Source organism: Pholcus phalangioides, unplaced genomic scaffold, assembly GCF_987345545.1.
Source record: "Pholcus phalangioides strain wild (caught in Gottingen) unplaced genomic scaffold, Ppha-v1.0 ptg000005l_1, whole genome shotgun sequence".
NCBI classification, from domain to species: domain Eukaryota; kingdom Metazoa; phylum Arthropoda; class Arachnida; order Araneae; family Pholcidae; genus Pholcus; species Pholcus phalangioides.
Window position 1 is genome coordinate 2,815,833 of NW_028301598.1, and position 21,839 is coordinate 2,837,671.

General features: G+C 35.7%; 1 protein-coding gene across 2 annotated transcripts in view; it reads left to right on the forward strand.

The window, feature by feature from the left end:
- The window catches only part of LOC149085721 (ATP-dependent DNA/RNA helicase DHX36-like), a 105,291-nt gene that overhangs the window by 58,576 nt on the left and 24,876 nt on the right, over positions 1-21,839 (forward strand). For both annotated transcript variants that reach the window (XM_089232110.1, XM_089232111.1), the window contains 6 exons: positions 2,968-3,111; positions 7,983-8,100; positions 9,704-9,802; positions 14,286-14,459; positions 17,876-17,962; positions 19,529-19,606. In XM_089232110.1, the coding sequence (XP_089088236.1) occupies positions 2,968-3,111; positions 7,983-8,100; positions 9,704-9,802; positions 14,286-14,459; positions 17,876-17,962; positions 19,529-19,606 (700 nt within the window). The remainder of the gene's footprint in view (positions 1-2,967; positions 3,112-7,982; positions 8,101-9,703; positions 9,803-14,285; positions 14,460-17,875; positions 17,963-19,528; positions 19,607-21,839) is intronic.

A 21,839-nucleotide genomic window follows, 5' to 3' on the forward strand; every position in this document is an offset into this window, starting at 1 on the left:
AGAATTAATGGAGCCAAAATGCTAATGCTTGCCTCGTCTGAAAATTCTCTGATCGTGATTCGGTGATCGTGCACTCAGTCAATAACTGTCTCATTTCTAGATATTGAGAGCCTACCAGAACATGCTTCACTCTTCATCAGTGTGTGGTCATCTTTGAAGCAGTACCACTCCTTTATCAGTGTGGTGCCCATATCTTCATCTCTGAAGGCCTGTTGAATCTTTCAAATTATTTCCACTTGCGAATCACCAAACTTTACATAAAATTTAATGCAGTATCATTGTTCAAGTTTTCCCTGCTATTTTTCATTAACGAAATTGCATGCCACCAGTCACTGGCAGTTTGCCAGTACCACAGGTGACTGGCAGCTTCTGCAAGCAGGAAAAAATTCAAGTATGAGCATCATGATATATATGCGCATATATACATGCACCAAATCACGCCTCCCTAGCTTCATTGGTTCATGCACGAAAAGTTATGGTCGGATACTTTTTTAACAAACCTTGTATTTGAAAACTGCTGGCAGTCTTAAATTCCTTAAAGTTTTATTTGTAAATATGTGGTCCAAATGCACACCAGTTTTTCATCTAAAAAAATATGTGAAAAATATTCATTCAATGCCAATTTCTCACCCCTGGTTTGAAGATACGTGGCAGCGACAAACACGGACATGCATGACACTTAGATACATAGGGTTTCACAGAAAGCTTTTTTTCTTTTTTTTACCAGCTCATATTTTTGGAGATGGGTAAGGAACATTAGTAAATTTTCAAGTGCTCTTATCCTTTTATGTTCCAAGAACCCTTACTTCCACAGATCTCTTGTGCCAGTGAAAGAAAGACCATGTGTCTCCCATTTACAAACTAATAGGAGGTTTGTTCAAAAAGTATCAGACCATAATTTTTCATTCATAGACCAATGAAGCTAGGGAGGCTTGTATGTAGGCGATCCTAATGCACATGATTGAAGCTGCCATTCGCTGGCAGATCACTGATGAGTATTGCAGAAGTGTAAGAGAGCACCATCTGATTTTTGTTTTTTACAAAATGGAAGACAAACTTGAACAATGATGCTGCATTTAAATTTCCATAGAGCTTGGTGATTCCCAAATGGAAACAATCTGCAAGATTCAATAGGCCTTCAGGATGTACTAACGAGCACCACACAAATAAAAGAGTGGTACAAACCGCTTCAAAGATGGCAGCACATCAGTGGAGAGACCATAGTCACGCGGACTGCATGGGCGGAGATACGGGGGGCAGGGGGGGGTCAAAGATGGAGTCGACTGATCTAATGTATATATATGAATTGACATCATCGTGCCCCCCCCCCCCCCCCGCCAGACTTCCAAGTCTATCTACGCCTATGGCTGACTGTCTTCTCTGACTCCAGTGCCATAGTTCATCATGAGTATGCACCACATGGCGCAACCATAACCAAGGAGTACCACCAAGAGGTTCTGGGTTTTCTTTGTGATGCTGTGAGACACAAATGGCTGAACCTGTAGGCTGTGAGTAATTGGCAGCTCCATCATATGCTCATTCTTTGCAATAGGTTCAGCATTTCCCTGCCAAACTTAATGCAGCAACCCTATGCTTCATCAGGCTCCCTACTCTTCCGACATGGCTCTGTGGAACTTCTGGCTCTTCCCAAAGCTGAAAGTGTCCCAGAAAGGGACCAGATTTCAATTGAATAAAAATCTGACTATGACCACTTACACTTCCTTGCTCATCAGCGATCTGTCGGAAACTGGCAACTTCTTCAGGAAGAGAAAAATTCAAGCATGCACATTAGGATTGCCTATATATGTTCATCAAGCTATTCCTTCCTAACTTAATTGATTTAAGCATAAAAAATTATGGTCGAATATTCTTTAAATAACCCTTGTATATTCAATATATGGCAATGTAAAAACAATGAGTGAATTTTTTTCTCCTCCAAGCTAACAAACTCCTTGAAATCTCTCCGAGGCCCCTGGTTAAAAACCCCAGCTCTATGTCAATAGAGTGAGTGTATGGTCAAGTCTTAGGCTTTCACATCTTTTTAATGTATTTTAAGGCTCTTCTTCAGTGAAGTGACCAGGTCAAATCACCAAAGCAGGAAGGCAGACTATTTGGAGAAGTCTGCCAAAATTGTCTTTTTGAACCCAAGTGGAATCCAAAATCCTCTTACAACATTTCTTGAAATTCTGTAACATTTAACATTCATTCAGAATCCACAGTTAACCCATTCCTGGCATCATTTCCAGAAAAGCATGAACCAATCATCACATTTACATGGAAACAGCGTGCCTTGCCACGAACGTTTTGCCTCATTTTAGGTTTTTCCATAGATTTTCATGTTTCCCCATCTGCATCTCAGCCAGAGGAGGGGGGGGTCTATGGTAAGTGATCACCTAACTTCCTGTTGTACGTCTGCCTGTTGTACATCCCCTAAGGGCAGTTCTGGTTGTCAATCAAAATTGATAATGTATAGCTATAGTGTCTGCTATAGAGATCCTATAGCAGGATCTCTAGGCAGCCAGGTATAGTTAAAAAGCGTTAAAGTGTAAACAAGATATTGTTACACCAGAAAAAAAACCAGTGCATTTCAGCCTACCTTCTTTCTTTTGGTTCTCTCGAATCAGCCAATGCTGATCTCCAGCGCCACCTATCTTTTCAGAGAAGGTTGTCCTTGACCATTACAATAGATGTAATATGCAGCAGTGTAAAAGTGAACAATTTCAAAATTCTCTAATAGAAACCATTTTATTATAGAAAAAGATTGTATACAGTGTTGGGGTCATTTTCAGTCTTTATTGGTTTGCTGTTTCGTTTGATTAGAAAGTAACTGAAGTTTTCTGTAGGCCACTGTTCATGTCAATCAGAATTGTTTTCTATAGATTTTTTGTTATTTATTGTAGTTTTTTTCCTAATTGCAAAAAATTTGTAAGATTTAATGAATAGTTTTAATTGAAAAGTTTTTTTCAGCATAACAATCGATGACATAGTGTTTGTCATTGATTGTGGGAAAATCAAGATGAAAAGCCTGGATCCAGTGACAAATGTTCAGCTCCTCCAGTCTGAATGGGTTTCGTTGTCCAACATGAAGCAAAGAAGAGGAAGAGCTGGTCGGTAAGTTGTGCTTATGAATGTAAACAGAATTTTTTATTTTATTTAAGAATATATTTATGAGTGGCGCTGCTTGAGTTTCACTCTATTTTGGTGCCTCTGTGTTTTGGATTTTGATCAAAGATATATATACAAAGGCTACAAGGGTGGGGGCTGACAAGACTTCAGTGCAGGACAAATATTATTTTTGTTTCTGTACACCAGGAGTGCACAATCTCTGGCTCACCAATAAGTTAAATCTGGTGTGCGAAAGGTGCTTCGGTAGAAAAGTGTCAATACACATAACATGATAAATGCCTAGGCCAGGGGTTCTCAAATTGTGTGCCACCAACCTTTGCTGGGAGCCTCAGAGCGGTGCCAGCCCGACAAAGGCTTTTTGAAGAGATTCTTTGTTAAACCACTCTGGGGAGCCGCAGTAAGTATTCATTAGGTTAAGGGGTGCCACAGGTGGAAAAGGTTTGATCACCCCTGGTCTAGGAGTATATTTCCTTTTATAAAAAAAAAAATGAGAAATCAATATCCATTCGGAATGTCGCATATTATTGCAAAAACATTACAATTAAAGTTTCTAATTAGAGCAAAAAAATTTTCAAAGGCAAGCAAAGTTACTTACAGTAAAAGAAATTGTTAAAGATTCTTGATTTCAAAAATTCAAGTCACCCTTTTGTGAAATTAAGGGGAAACCTAACATTTTATAAAAATGTTAATCTTGATTAACATTTTGATAGACATTTTATAAAAATGTTAGGACGACCAAAATTACAGGAATGTCCCATAAAATACAAATGACGTAGTTACCCTATACAGGGTGATTCAAAACTCAATGTACAAACTTTTAAGGGAGGTAAAAAACACCAAAACAAAGCAGAATCATATAGGAATGTATGACCAGAAACCCCAACCTGATCAGCAGAAATGACAAGCCAATAATGGGTGGAAAAACTCTTTGTTTAGCGATAATTTACATGAGGAACCATAACAGCAATGCATTGACTCTTGAACCCTTTCAAAAATACCTGGCATTTTTCAGACATTTGAGCTAAAACAGAGATTCTTATGACAAGGTCAGTCAACAGGTGTCTCATAAGCCGTGGCTTTCAGAGTTCCCCACATGAAGAAATCCAAGCTAGATAAATCGGGTGGTTGTGGTGGGATTGGGATGGGCTCACCTCTCCTAATCCATCGAGGCGCAAACACCGCCAGTTGATCAGGTTGGGGTTTCCGGTCCTATGTGATTGTTTTGTGTTTGTGTTTTCTACCTCCCCTAAAAGTTTGTACCTTGAGTTTTGAATCACCCTGTATATGTATACATACAAGTTTCTGGGCGCATGAGTCGCAGAAATAGTGCATATCTGGCCCCTGGACTGAAAATGTTATGCACCCCTGCTTCCCACCATAAATTTGCCATAGAAAGGCTCATGAAAAATCTTTGTCTATTTGCCTGACGAAGGATCTCAATGTAAGGGACCAAACTCCAGCCCTGGAGCTCACGAAAAATCTTATTGTTTCTTTACACTATATAGAAGTGACATTATACTGTTGACTGCATTAGCATGAGGTCAAAAAAAGAAATGGCAGAAAAATATCTCCAGACTATGCTATAGCTGCTAATTTCAATGTTTGGCACATTTTGTTGCAATGCAGTAAATGAACCAGGTACACATGATAAAAAATGCTGTGAAACACTTTTGACTTAACCCCATAGTTTGTCACCTTGTTTGATAGTACAGTTCATGCCGCTTAATGTGATCACATTAAGACTGAAGGCTTCTGATAAAAATAAGCTGATTGATAACTATATCCAAAAAATTCTAGTTGTAAGGGTGATGTCTGCATGTCCTATTTGGTTGAATGGACGTATGGAAAAGCAACAGGCCTATTTTTTTTCCCACATAACAGGTTTCAAAAAGTTAAATTATGTTTTTTTTAATAGAACTAAACCAGGATTTTTTCCCCCTTTAAGCCAAAATCCTTTTATTACTCATAAATTGCAAAGAATTGAAATGGAACTGTTCTAATGTGTATTACAAATTATACTTTTCATAATGTACGGTACATTCAATAGATTCTCTCAAGCCTGCCATTTGGGGGACATTGCTATAAAAAAATTATCGCTTTTAAAAATACAATAGAAATAGACAAATAAGGTGAGCTAAATATATATATTGAGTATATGTTCTTTGTCCCCCCCCCCCCCCCAGGAAAAATTGAAATGACAGGTCTGGATTCCCTATTGAATGTTTTCTGGCCAAGGAACTGTGAATCTGGTCAACTGAAAGGAACTGACCATGAAGAAAGGAACTTTTTTATACATATGCCTACACTATAGGAAAGAAATCACATAAGAAGCACTACATGTTCATGGATTATAGTTGCTATATTACTCCCCATTAGGACATTGGGATAAGAGTACAGAAATTTTTGTCAATAAGGGAGCCTTCTGACCTCCCACTTCCTCCTACTAGATTGATAATAACTTGTGGCGGGGGGGGAGAGTCTGGTCCAACCTTAGCTTCAAAATATTCAAGAAAAACTTTAGACGAAAAAAAGTAACATAAACCGTCAACCAAAAGATATCCAGGCCACATCGCCATATTGCAATATCGGCTCATTGTCCTCGTGGACTGAATATACCTCTGGCAATCTATTTATAAAAAAACACACACACTACAAAATGCATTACAATCATAACAAGTATAAAATCAATGGCAAGACCATAACCTATGTATGCAATCAGAAATCAAACATGTAATCCTAAATCGCATATTGAAATCAATAAATAAATCGGATATAAAATTCATAATTTATTTCTACGGCATTACTCTTCTTGTGCCATCAGTCAGTCTTCTTTATAGTTGAACACTTTCTTTTTTTTGTGAACGGCAAAGTGGTGCAGTTTGTATTTTTTTACTGCAGACACATACAAAGTATACAAGTAGCATACACAAATACACACGTGAAATTGAGCGTGCGCACACAAAAATGGCATCTATGTGGCTCCAAGGAACAATTGTCCTTCCAGGAAGCTTACGAGGTTGAGATCTTCTCTGTTTACACAAGAAAGAGAGAGAGAAAAATAAAATAAACGAAATGAAATAATTAAATAAAAATAACAAATATATATATATATAAAATAAGTGATACATGCATTAAAAGAGCAACTGACAAAAACCAGATTTCAATGAAAAACTTCAAAAGTCAGAGTATAGTGCCAAAAAAGGCTGCTTTATACACATAACTCAAAATTATAAATTAGATATTTTAGATTAGATTTTTCGCCTTTTCATAATACCTAATTAATAAGTGATATATATATATATATATATATATATATATATTCCTTTTGAATATTTCCATTCGTTTAGCCGCCAATTTGAACCAAAGTACATTACAATGTTATTAAGTTTTCTATTAAGTTTTCTATTTGCATGAAGATATAAAGTAATGAGCTAAAATTGATCAAAATAAAAATATAAAACAGGCGATTGTAATTTTACAAATGTAAAGATTTCGTAGAAAGTTCAAAATTCTATATATTGTAGGTGACTCAGTGTGCAAGACATAATTTATGTGATAGTTTCTAGGTATGTTATTAATAGGATATGTATGTATGTGAAAATGAAATAAAACAATCAAAATGTTTCATAATACTAGGAGAATATCATTTTCACTATTTCAGACATTTTTACATATTGATGCATTTCATACTTTTTGTGAGTGTTGTTAGTTGTTTGGTACTCCGATTGGAAAAATTCATTATTTTAGGTGCATTGAAGGAGAAACTTTTTTGAAGAGATGTTTTTAGTTTTTGGTATTTGATATTCGTGTTCAAATGTTATTGCAATTCTATTTGTTTTTATCTGTAACCATTCGTTGTTTCTTGTTAAGAAGTTAATCATTCTGTAAATATATAACTGTCTGATGTTAAAAAAAGTATGCCTATTTATAGTATTATTGTTTTCACAATATTTATCCATTACCATATGACTTATTTTATTATATATGTTGTTTAGTTTTTCAATGCTAGTTTGGTATGCCCCTCCCCAAGCAAATACAAATACAACGCCACAGCAGGCAAAATGCCCAACGAGGTGGCTGATAAAAAGATGCCTGAGGTCTTCCTCATCTCTAATTCTCCATACTTAACTGTTTTCAGTTTTCTGGAGGAAATTTTTCCCCTCTTTTGTCCATGCATAATTATAATCATAGGACATTTTGAAACACTCTGACTAGATAAAATAGGTGCTTGCTCTCCTGGGAAAGATTCCCATTTATATTGTTAGATTTGAAGTTTAGTTCAATTTTATCAGCTGTAACTTGGTTTTCTACTGCCTTCTGTATCCAGTCTTTTTGAATCTTCATTCACAAATCTCACTATTATGGGTTTGCTTAGGGCTGAATTTCTGGTAGGTAACTCTAATTGTACTATTAGTTGAAATGCCGTCTGTGGGATCACTTTGTCTTCATTTTCTTCTATTCATCTAATTATTTTCTTGACTTTATTCACTCTTGTTTTTAAAAATACCTCTGATTCAGAGTATTACATTTTTAGCAGTGAGCACAGCCACAGGCCTCACATCTAAAGCATATGATGATAACATTAGCCAATCTAAATAACAAACCAAAGTCCTGATAACTATAAAAGAGTGTTTCTCATATTATGATATTGGTCTGTTCCATACTTTGCAAACATGATAATAATGCACGAATGATAACATTATCTGACTTTAATAAGCAGCATCTACTGTATTTTATTGCAAAACTGTGTAACACTTTATGAGTAGAAATATGAGAAATACACACAAAGTTTATCAGCACATAAAAGACCAATTTTTTAAATAATTTTGAAATTCAAAATTTTCTTGTTTGTGTAGAACTCAGCCAGGAAAATGCTATCATATGTTCACAAAGATGAAGGAGTCTGAATTGGCTGCATACCAATTACCAGAAATGTTACGTTCGACTTTGGAGGAGCTCATTCTTAAAGTGAAGGTGAATATTTCCATAATCAACTATTGATTTTCGATTATTATTATTATTTTTTTAAATACATTCTGTCCATTCAGTCAAGTGGTTGTCTGTTCGGTTACATTGGTATTGTCATGGGCTTCATATCACATTAACCAGAGTTCAAGCCTAGTGACTTGCATTATGTTGGTTGACTAAAGTTGGTTTTCTGTGCTTTTAGTCCCTTGGGGTCACAGAGTGTCTATCATCGTAATGTCATTTTTTGTGGGGTTTTGTTTTTGCAAACTAATCACATATTTGGAATGAACAGAAAAAGTGCTATAAGGGACAACATGTCCATCAGAATATCTAGATTTAATGGTGAGCTACAAGCACTTAAAGATTGGTGGAAAAGATCAGAATTAAAGTTTTTGCCAGTTCCTGGCTATGCCATCATGCAGGGATAAAAGAAAAGACTGTGTATTATATGTTTGTGACTTTATTTAGTTAGTGCTAATGTGAGTGAATGAGAAAAATTTTAAAGTCTGTATCAGGATAAATTGTCAGCTAATAATGATAAAAAATTGGTCAAGATAAAAATTTACCGCCACAACCGTACAGTATTGATGTGACTTCATATCAAGAGCACTACCATTAGTTTAAATAAACTGGCAGTCGTTCCTTATTGGCTGGAGACCATTTTACTTGATGTTCGCTGATTTCAGGATCTTACCAGCAATGATTGTGATGATGAAAAGGAAAAAACATCAGTCCTTGAGGGCTGTAATGCAAAAACAACCCACACTTTTTTTTCTCCCACAGAGGTGGTGTCACCTTATAGCATTTTGTCTGCAAAATCAAATTTTTGCCAAAATTTGTAATCATCAATCGCAGATGTTCATCGAGGTAGACATTCAGCGAAAGCTGATTTCAGTGATATACTGCAAACAAAGGGCTAAATTTTCCCTGCACAATTTTGTTTATTGGTAGGCTCTTTCAAAATCTGGTGGAATGAACAAGTTTTTGATGAATTTGACCGATTGTAGATAGAAGGGTTGCATAATTGGTGGTTATAGATTTTGATGACAATCTGATTTTGCACTTCACCATTCTTTCAGCGATTGTAGTTTGTCTTTATATTCTGATGGAAATGGCGTCGTTGTGTAGGATTTCTTCTGCTATTTCCAAACGTGTTTAATTTGTGTGTGGGCCTTTCAGAAACTTCACAAATTGGAGTTTTTCAGATTTGTCACATTTCTCTTCTATCCACTATAACTCAAGTGTTTTAAAGATAGGACAGTTACCATGGTGTTTTATACCCCACTTATTCAGGTCTATCACCCACTTTCGTTCAACAGATAAGTCGTTCCAGCATTCACCAATATGTTTAAAATCCCTCAAATTAATGTTTAGGTGGTGCATTATCTAATTGGGTTTTAGGTCTGTTTCGACGTTTATATTTCTAATTATATTTGGTTGTTTCGTCTTTTTATAGGAATCATAATTCTTATCAAAGGAAAATGTTTTTATTCTAATGCAAGATTTTCAGAGCATGAAAAGTTTAAAATTTCAAAAAATTCTATCCTAAGTGTTTAAAATATACTTCAATAAAACTTAATCATTTAAATTCATCCTGCTCTATTTACAGATCCTTAATCTTGGCAGGGCTGTGCCATTTTTGTCCAAAGCAATGTGCCCACCAGAGGAAAAGATTGTGAGGGCATCTCTTGACACCCTGCAGCACTTGGTGAGCTACTTTATAAAATTGGAAATTCTTTGAGTACAAAATGACTTTCCATTTTGTTATTTTGAAATGTGTCTGTTTGAAACATTTAAAAAAATCTATCAGTAGAAGTAGGCGAGAAGATTCCAGGCTAAAGAGTCATGTTTCAATGGAATTATTTCATCCGCATGTTTCATTATAGACCTCCTGCTGCCATCTTTATGGAATATGATTTTTGCTGCAAACAGAAGGTTTGGAAGATCTACTGGACTACGACTCTTTAGCTTGCAGAATCTTCTTAGCATGATACTTCAATCTATAGAATTTTTCAGTGGTGTTTCCTCATCAGACTTTTGTATACATTTTCACATATTTATTATAGAGGTAAAATACAGGCTCTCCTGAATTGTTTTCATAGCAGATATCTCTGCAACCATTGGCTTTAGAATTGATCATTGATCATTTTTGTTGCACCATGGTAATTTTCTGTGCATGAGGGCTAATTAGACTGGAACCTATGATTTATTGCTGATTCCGGCAGCTTTTTTTATATTCACCAAGAAGTTGTTGCACTAATACAAATACAAATACAACGCCACAACAGGCAAAATGCCCAACGAGGTGGCTGATAAAAAGATGCCCATAAAAATATGGATGTCATATGTTTCAAAAATACAGCAACCCAATTAAAAATGCAATTAACACAAATTACAAACAATATATACACGTGATAAAATATTATACAATGCCCATAAAGAATACTTATGGTTGTCTTATTCTAAGAATGGATAGCTTCTCGATTTACCCCAACATGTTTATCGTATTTCTTTTTAAACGTGTCAATTGTGTTACAATTTACTACCTCCGGGGGTAAGCTATTCCATTTATTAACAACCCTATTGGAGAAAAATTCCCTGCGACACCATAACCTTGCATTGTCCCTCACCAATCGATACTGGTGTCCCCTTGTAAAAGCAGTCGATTGGCGGTGTACTAAAAGTTCATGGTCCATCCTATCCATCCCATTGAAAATTTTGAACACTTCGATCATATCTCCTCGACACCTGCGTTCATCCAATGTAAACATATTCAAAAAATGAAGTCTTTCTTCATAACTCAAGCCCTGTGTGCCAATAAGGACACGCGTAGCTCTTCTCTGCACCCCTTCAACCAAGTCTATGTCCCTCTGTAGGTATGGTCTCCAAAACCTTACAGCATACTCCAGTCCAGGACGAACTAAGCCTCAAAAAAGCGGAAGAATGACTTTAGGAGAACGCGAAGAGACCTTTTTGAAAATGAGACCAAGCATTCTATTCGCTTTTTTGACAACCGCTGAACAATGTTCAGAAAACTTAAGTCGCTCGTCAATGAGAATTCCTAAATCGGTGACTCTAGTTGCATCCGGGATAGTGACACCATTCAACTCGTAAGAGAACCGTGGGTTGTTCGAACCAAAATGAGCGACCATGCACTTATCTACGCTAAACGTCATGCTCCATTCATTTGCCCATGCTGCAATCTTGTTTAAGTTGGTCTGAAGCAACTCCCTATCGCTTTCATTTCCGATTACCCCCATTAGCTTCACATCATCTGCGAATTTGCTAGTAATTCCATCGATACCCTGATCGAGTTTGTCGATAAAAAGTGAAAAAAGTATGGGGCCAAGGACACTTCCCTGAGGAACTCCACTTGTGACGTCTGTCCAACCAGAGAATTCCCCGTTCACCATAACTCGTTGCGACCTATCTCTTAACCACGATTCTATCCAATTCAGCAAGTTGCCCCCTATTCCAATCTCGTGTAAACGCTTCAAGAGTTTGCCATGTTGGACCCGATCGAATGCCTTCTGGAAATCAAGGTAAACAACGTCGACATTTTTGCTCTTACCCAAAGCCTTAGTCACATAATCATAGAAGCAAAGGAGGTTAGTTACACATGACTTCCCCTTCCTGAACCCATGCTGATTATCAGACAATACATTATTCTCGTCTATCCACTTCACAAACTGCCTTTTGATGATAATTTCCAAAATTTTCGAGAGGGAGCTCGTCAAACTCACTGGACGATAATTAGACACCACTTCTCTACTACCCTTCTTAAATATCGGAACAACGTTAGCCAGTTTCCAATCTCTCGGGACGATACCCTCAGCAACACTACTCCTGTATATCTGTGCGACTGGCCCCAACAATTCATTAGCACCTTCCCTGAGAACCCTGGGATAGATATCATCTGGTCCTGGTGCTTTGCTTGCACATACATTTCTTAGAAGATTTAGGACCTCCACGTCTTCCACTTGAATATCGTTGAGCGTTTTATTACCCCATGCAACACCTGTATATCGAATATCATTATCTCCATTAAAAACCGACGCGAAAAAGTCATTGAAAGCACTACACATGCCTACATTGCTCTCTACTTTTGAGCCTCCTATCGAGAGGGGGCCAACTGTCCCCTTACATCCATTATTGACGTATCGAAAAAATGATTTTGGGTCAGAGCCAATGTTATCTGCCAACCTAGATTCAACTTGCTTTTTACTATCCCTTATCGCTTTCTTCAACAGTCTTCTTTTATCAGTAAACAATGATAGGTCACCTCGTCCACTTTTATACTCTCTGAATGCTCTTTTCTTTTCAAGATAAAGGTTCCGCACGCTATCCGTGCACTAATCCCCTCAGTGTAGGACTTCCTGTGGTAGCAATCTTTCTCTGAAGTCATGTCTGCATTTCTGTTGTACCTCTATGTCCGGAAAGTTTCTGACAAGGATGAACCGGGTTCAAACTCGCGACGCTTTTAAACATCCTTTTGGCACTTTAGGCAAGTATCTTATCAACCTGGGCTACCACATTCCTGGCTTTGGAAACATGCATTCAGTTACAAAGCATTTTTAAATCGTGTGCAGTTACCTAAAACCTCAAAATTTGTTTTAAGGATCGTATGCATAAAAAATAAAGAATGTAACTTTCTATATAGACTTTGTGTGCTAAACCTCCAATTAGTGTAGATCCCGCTCTGAAAAGTCATTTGCAAAAAATTCTTCATTTTTAAAAACACTATATTTATTGAGATATTAAATATATAAAATCACTGTTTTGGCAAATTATGACTGTATTGGCAAGTTTTCACTGGCTCAAAAATTGCCATTTTTCGGGAACTGTACACAAACAGAAACTCAACCCTTTTATTTTTTTCTTTACATTAAATAACAGCTAAATTTTCTGACAATTATTTTGACTATTACAGAATTTTTACAACTTTGAATTCCATTTACATTTTTGTAATCTGTGTACTACACCCTCTATCATTGACGATAAATGCTTAGAACTTCAAAGTCAAATATCTTCATTGACGTTGTGTAGGAAGCTATTGAGCAGTTGCTGAAAGGGAAGAGATATATGGTGACTTTGTGCTCGAGCAACGAATGCCATTTTGGAGAAGGTAAATTCAAACAGTAAGAGAGGGGCAGTGATTGATTGAAGAATGTAGGTGGAAAGAAGTCGGATTGAGATTATGCATTTTGAACATTGTTAAGGTCAATAAAGTTCATTTTGAAGCTGCGCCCATTCCTTGGAAGTTAACAATTATATTTAAAAATATGAAATTTTTTGTGAATGACTTCTTAGAGCCACATTCACATTTCACAAATTTGAAGTTTTAGCTTATTGGGTAGTTAGGAAAAGTTAATTTTAGAAAGTTAATTAATCATAGAAAGTTAATTTTTCTATTTTTTTAAGTGTACAACCCCTTGGGAAATTTAAGACATTTTGAGTAACCACACCGTCATTCAAAAACTTTTTGTAATTAAAAGTATGTGTGTGTTTATAGAAGTACAAGGCCACAACAGGCAAAATACCCAACGAGGTGGCTGATGTCCATAACAGATATGGATGTCATATTTTAAAAATACAGCAACCCAATTAAAAATGCTGTATTTTTAAAATATGACATCCATATCTGTTATGGACATCAGCCACCTCGTTGGGTATTTTGCCTGTTGTGGCCTTGTACTTCTATAAACACACACATACTTTTAATTACAAAAAGTTTTTGAATGACGGTGTGGTTACTCAAAATGTCTTAAATTTTGATAATAATTTGATAATATTTTAATCGTGTGTGTATATATATATATATATATATATATATATATATATATATATATATATATACATGATTAAAATATTATGCAATGCCCATGAAGAATATTTAAGGTTGTCTTATCTATGTGTGGACGCCATTGGTTGCAGTGATATCTGCTGTGCAAAAATTTGGGACAACCTGTATTGTTAAATAATAGTAATTCTAGATTATAATATCTGTTTTGTAATTTATATGTTATGGTAGAATTCTGAAGTCTAGCGCCATTGTGAAAAGGCTGGTCACTTTGCAAAGTGGCAGAGTATTTGATAGCCCCTTTGCAAAGATGCCTGACTTCGAATATGGATTGTAACTTATACATTTTACATTAAATTCCAATCTCACCTTGTGTATTCCAAATGAATAGAATGCCTTAACTCCAGATGAAAAATTGACTCCATTGGGTTATCACCTTGCTCGTCTTCCAATGGATCCTCGTTCCGGTAAGATGATTCTTTTCGGAGCGATATTCTCATGCCTTGACCCCATCCTTACAGTGGCAGCAAGTCTTTCTTTCAAGGATGCATTTATCATTCCTCTGGTAAGAAATTCTCCATTTTCACATTCTCCTTTGATCGATAGAATTTTTATACCATGTTTATCCAACTGTAAGATTTCCCTGAGTTTCCGTCTGAATGATACGAACTCAGGGGTGCATGCAGATTCAACCTTCGGAAGGGGAGGACAAGAATTCTATTGTAGAGAAATTTTGAATTACTATCCCTCAAAAGCATTAGTTTTTTTGTATATTTTTAATTGACTAGAGGGAGAGAAAACGTACCCTCTGTGTCTCCCCTTACATATGCCTGAATGAATGAACGCCAGAACTTTGCCACTGGACTTATCCTGTTGCCGAGATCTCTTCCAGCCCAGCTTTGTGGCAGAGTCTGGAACAGCTTACATATGCCTGTGTAAGAACACAATTTATACTCGAAAAGACTTCGACAAAAAGAAAAAATGATAGTTCTCATAATTTTCGTAATGCTGTTAGTCTGTAAATTAGATGTTCAGTCTTGAAAACTTGGAGATTCTGGAAGAAACCTGCTGTTTTGCTCACATGAAATGCCATGAGCAAGAAGAAGTGGAAATTCTTATTTACAAGAGTTTTATTTCTATCAGTGCGGTTGTACATCACTGACCGCATCACAAGGCAACAAACGCATTGCTTCACATTCTGTAGTTATCCAGCATAAGGTTTGCTCAAAAAGTATGAGCATAATTTTTTTATGCATAAATTATATGCTAGGAAGACATAGTTTGCTGCATGTATGTACCATTACCAAGGAATACCACCAAGAGATTCAGAGTCTCCTTTGTGATGCTATGATATGCAAACAGCCTGACCTGTGGGCTGCGAGCAATTGACAGCTTCATCACGTTAATGCATCCACCTATCCTTCACATTTTGTTCAGTGTTTCCTGGCCAAATACAACAGGCTTGTGCTTTTATGAGGCTCCCTACTCTCCTGACATATCTCCGTGTGACTCCTGACTCTTTCCCAAGCTGAAAATGCTCCCTAGAAGGGGCCAGATTTCTGTCGAATGAAAATTTGGCCATACTCACTTATACTTCCTCACTCAGCTGCAATCTGCCTGCAACTGGCACCTTCTGCGGGCATGAAAAAATCCGTTTTCTTGGTTTCTCATTTTACATGCAAACAATTATGGTCAGATATTTTTTAAATAAACCTCATGCACAAGCTTTTTCCTCTTTTTTTGTGTCAGATTAGAAAATTTGTTTCAGGCCACATATTATAAAATACAAACAATTACTGATGAGCTCTCTAAACCTAAACTTGCCATCTCAAAACAAGCTTAACTTTACTTCTTGGTAGCTTGTAATCCACTCAAAGCAGTAGAAAGTTATTTAAAGTTTCTTGCATAAAAGTTATTTTATCTGTAGCCAAGACCATCTTAAAAACATCATGGGCCCCGGGCCAAGGGATTTTTCTGAGGCCCTACGTGAAAAATTCTCGAAAAATTCAACTACTTCTCATTTTTCTGAGGCCCCCTGGCCGTGCCCTAGTGGGCACATGCATTAAGACTGCCTTATCTGTCGCAAGTTGATAATACCCTTAAACTTGCATATACAGAACATAAAAAATCAAACACAACCAGGCTCTGTTGCCATAGTGATATAAGCTTGTATGGATGGTTGCCTTCAGAAGAAGAAAATGCTGATTTCTCAGCTCATATGCCATTATCATATGCTCACCACATCTATATGCCATCGGATACCTCTAAAAATTATTTTTATGGAATATATAAATTTTTAAATATGTATAATATTTGAACCTCTTTCTGAAAAAATAATCTTCGCAGATAACACTGGACAACAATGAAATTGCAACATGAATAGCGATGAAATTTTTCCAAAGTGAAAATATACAATTCTGAATGGTTTTGATCTCCTGAACACAAATATCACCGTGAAAAAGCTTAGTGGCTTTCGCCATTGAGACATTATCATGTTAACAGTTAAAAAGTGCTTTACAAACGTGTATTGTGAAAAAGTAGTAAGGACTATAGAACAACATTACCAGGGAAAATTATCCACCTGGATGCCACTAACTACTTTTCGACAGTTGCAAGAGATGCTACTTAAGTTCACAGTACTAGCACAATGCAAAACAAAGATGCTTCAGACACGATAAATGAACTATTTTTGCTGTAATGTATTTGGTATGTTTTTTGTTGTCAGGGAGATAGATATTTTCTGGATATTATGCCGAGGTGAACTTAGAAAAGTCATTTGGTCTCCACTGGGAATCGAACCCATATATTCTTGCAAATCATGTCTCCAGTGGTGTATATGATAGTGCAACAGGACCTGGGTTCTATTCCCGGCAGAGACTAGATGACTTTTTTTTCCGAGTTCACCTTGGCATAATATCCAGAAAATGTATCTCCTTGATACATTGGGCTGAGGGAAAAAAAGCCATCCCACTCTCTTTATTTTTGTTGTGTTTTATGTATATTAAAGTTTATATATATTTGTGGGGGGTTTTTTTTTCTATATATTTTGCTTTATATATTTTTATGTTTTGTTTCAGTGTATTGTATTGTGTTATTATATATGTAGTAAATGTGCAATTTCTGAGAAAAACGTAGCCAATCAAGCTTTTTTTATGGTCAAATTCATGTTCAGCATATCAAAGTATATAAGAAATAACTGTTTTTGTTTCAGACGCAGAAACTTTGTCAAAATTTGTTATCCAATGTAATTGGCGTTTCTATAATCTGCACCAAGACATTCAGCTTTTTTCAGAATGTAATTTGTAAATTATATAGGCAGGAATTTTTATGGTTATAAAGTTTTTAAGATATAAAGAGAGCTGATATTTTTAATTTTGTTTAAGTATTACATCCAAAGTCTGAAATTTGACCAGATTTCAGATATTGGCCAGTTTATAATTTTTTCGGTCCAGACCAAGGCTTGGCAAATCTCAGGTCACCATAGCAACTGAAAAATTGCCATTGGTGCCTAAAAAATGTATGTTACTGAATAAGACCTAAGCTCAAAACGCTATTTTTTCAATTATGTCAGTGTGTCTACCAACGAGAAAAGCAGTCACTAAGTTCCAGATAAATATGGTGTGGGGGGGGGGGCATTATTTTGATCATTTTTTTCAAGGTGGGACGGGGAGGACATATGCTTGGCTTCTGAGAAACTAGGTTGACACCTACATTATTTTTTTATTTGTCAATCCCTGACTTCTTATATTGTCTGTAAGATTAATACAATTAATGCATAAACACAATTAATTGTAATTTAAAATTATTATAAATTTTTTGGATACATGGTTTTAACTTTTTCATGTAGACAGGTTAAAAATGTTGATTTCTTCATGTGGTTATGAAAATTTTCAATGTAATTTCAGATCAAATGTGTGTCTATACTTTTGTCATGCATGATTTTCTATTTGTTATTGATTAAAGTGTTGAAAATGCTTTTAGGGTAAAGAACAACTTGTTGATGAATGTAGAGTAAATTTGGCGGCAGGCTCTGAGAGTGACCATCTTATGTTTGCTAAAGCCATGAGGGTGAATATTCATTAAAGTTATACTTATTCTATTGTAGTATTTGAGTGTACATTCAATATAGAGGTTGTACGATCATCAAGACCTAAAATGTGAATATCCTCAAATAATCCCAAGTCTGTTATTCTTGAGTATTATTTTATCTTGAGAAATATTTTGTCATGCGACAAACTGCAGATTTTTCAAGTGTGGGAGTCGGCACCTATGGTGAATCTGATCAGTGAGGATGTATCTGTTTCTCTTGGGGCAGGCTCAGCCCTTCGGTTCCAGTGTGAGGCCCTGTCAACCACTTCTAAATACAATCAAATTCTGAAATTCAGGGTGGACGAGAAGTTCTGTACACATTTTAAAAATTAATAAAAAATCAACCAATTAACATCAAAGGTGTGTTTTGCACCACACCAAAACACTCATCATGCCTAGTTTTCTTTTCTTTTTTTTTTGATAAAAAAAGTTCAAATTCCACTCACAGGTGGCTCTGTAAAACAAAAAACTCAACATTACACATAAAATGCAACCTAAACTTTGCATAATTAATGTTTATGATAATTTGCATTCGTAAAACTACAGTGTTGGGACATAAGCAACCTTTTTAACCATTTAAATGTAGCCCAAGCTAAAAAAAGGTGCTCATTTGAAATATTGTACTTTTATGTAATGCAAATTGCCCAAAAACATCAAATAATTATTCGATATTTATTAGGCAGAACTGTTTTATTATGAGATTTCAAAGTGCCCACAGTCTTTTCAGATAAGTATCTTCTGGTGCTTTGTTTGCACATGTATTTTTTAGAAGTTTGAAGATTTTGTTACCCCATGACACATCAGTACTTTGAATATCACCTTCGCTATTAAAGAATGACATGAAAAAGCACTACACATGCTCTCTACCCTAGACCCTCCTATCGTGAGGGGGCCAACTATTCCCTTATAGCTGTTATTGACATTTACCTAAAAAATGGTTTTGGGTCAGAGCCAATGGTATCTGCCAGCCTTGATTCATCACCTCATCTCTTCAACTTTTTACTATCTCTTATTACTTTCTTCAACACCCTTACTTTTTCAGTAAATGATGATGGGTCACCTCACTTTTTCCATTTTTGTACTTTCTGAATGCTCTTGTCTTTTTTAAGATAAAGATTACACATGCTATCCGTGAATGAGCAAGCCCGTTTTTTTAAGAACAAAGGCTATGACATCATACAAAACAGAGGAGAGTTTTGTTCTGAATTCTTCCTACTGACTTACATACCCACTGATACCAACCAGTCTTAATAATCAAACCTCTTCCATTTGTGTGTACAATTGCCACTCAATTTTATGAACGATACGTTTTTACAAACATAGTTTTCTGGTGTCAAACAATATGCCATTTCTTTGAACATCCTTTCTATTTTCAAACTTTCGATTTTGAAAAAAACTGTATTAGCCTTTTTTTTTTTTTTTTTGCTTTGTTTGTACATGACTTCATTATGTACATGCATACACATAATTAAGATCAGTCATTTTGCATATTGTGCATCAATTATCAATACATTTAATGGTCTTTCAATTGTTTTATTCATGCAGCAGTGGGAAGTAGCTGAAAGCCGAGGATATGGCAGCAGGTTCTGCTATGACAATTTTCTATCGGAGAGTACCTTAAGAGTGAGTGAACATTTTTCCTTTGTCTGTCCCAGCGTTTCTCAACCGGTGCTTCGTGTGCACCTCCCACGGGCTCCGCAGTGACTCGATGAAAATAAAATGAATCAGTAAATTTGACAGATAAGTAAATAAGAGAGGCCATAAAAATTATGTACAAAAAAAGGGCTCCGGCATAGAAATTATATAGTGAAAAGGGCTCCGCCATAGTAATTACATACTGAAAGGGCTCCGCGAGTCAAAAATGGTTGAGAATCGCTGGTCTATCCAATCTACTTGGTATCATATCATAAATATTTCTTAAATTCTGCTTGCTATTAATGTCCTGGCTAGTCATTACCAAACTGTGTTCCGCAACACTCCAGTCATGATCAATATTCTAACCTCATACCAATGTGTGCGAAAATTAGTTTTAACAAGAGTTAAAAATTATAGTACTCAAAAAATTGGGAATTCCGGGTTTAGATTATATTGGCAAATTACTCTTTAATTATTCAAAATATACTGTGAAACCGGTGGTTTTATTAATCAATTTATACTTGTGTATATAAGTAATCATTCCAACAAAACAACTCTTGTATCATTTGTGTTTGAAATCCACTAATGATTTTATTAAGTAAGGGAGCTTTGCAGATGTCACCAAAACAAAGTCGGAAGCAGTTTTCATCCTGATGTACAGTAGAAAAGAGGTTTCCAAATACAGGGTTAGCATAAATGAATGACACGATTTTAAAAATTAATATTTTCAAAATTATTGCACTCAATACTGTCCCAAATTGTTTGTACAGTGAATATATCTCTGTACCATTGACTTTCCAAACATGTGTTCAATTACCAAAAGTTTTCAAATAATGTGTAGTTACTTAAAACTTCAAAATTTGTTTGAGGGGTCGTATGTATGAAAAAATAAAGGAATTAATTTTTTATACAGTCCTCATGGGCTCAAAAACCTAATTAAAAAGTTGTTGCCCTCTCTCTTCTGGTGCAAACAAAAAAAGTTCCATGTTTCTAAGTGCAATATTCACTGAGATTTTCAAATTCTAAAAATGGAGGAAATTTGGGCAAAAACAGCATTAAATGTGGGTAAAATGGTTTTCCTTCATTTAGAGCTGTTTTTACTTAAATTTCCTCCATTCCTCCATTTTTTGAATTTGAAAATCTTGGCGAATATTGCACTTAGAAATGAACTTATTTTGTTGGACTGAGAAGAGACGGGGCAACAACATTCCAATGAAGTTTTTGAGCGCACGAGGGCTGTATAAAAAGTTAATCCCTTTATTTTTTCATACATACAACCCCTCAAACAAATTTTGAAATTTTTAAGTAATTGAACGTATGTTTGGATATTTAATGGTACATATCTGCTGCGCAAACAAATTGGGACAGCCTTTATAATCAGCAATACATAAAAATAAAGAAAAACATTTTTATTTGTAGTTGCAAATGATCAGTGTCTGAACCTTTCGTGATATGACAAATCTGTAATAAGTTTTCATTCCACACATTTTTCAGTTTTATGTAGCCAATTGTTTAAAATGCTTTTTAAGTTCATTGTGAGTGCAGGGCTCCCACTCGTCCTACTTTTCCTACTTTTTGGTAAAATGTCCTACTTTTGTCCTACTTTCTTGGTTTTTGTCCTACTTTTCCACCAAATTCTATCGACAAAATTTGTGTAATTGATTTTAATTGAGCAGGAAATTATTGATATATTGCCAAATATTACAGATGTTGGAGAATGCGATTAATGATTCTGCCAAAGCAGAAATTGTTTCATTTTTAAGGTAATTTAGAGGGGGGGGGGGTATGTGAACCATTTGATTGATTAATTTTTCATTTGCTTAGTTTGAGGGTTCAACAAGTATAGTAGTCATTAAAAACTTCTGTCTGGATGGAAAAATAATTTTGTATTTATTACTTCATGGTCTTGGACAGTAACTTTCATCATTCAAAATTATGGTGCAAATAGGGGAAACAACAGTTTGCATTTCAAAGCAGTTGGATACATAGGCCTATTCTAGGTTTGGTAATTCTGATGCTACCCAATAGCATTCAGTTATCTTCTGTATTTTTAAGGCATGAACAGGCATGAACAATAATTACAATGCTCAGCAAAGAGCTAGAAATGGAAGTGCTTCATTTGTCAAAAATGATTACACTGGCATTGAACAGTAAAATGTGAACAAAACAGAAAAATTTAAAAAATGATGAGCAACGCAGTAAAACTATCTGGTTCACCTTG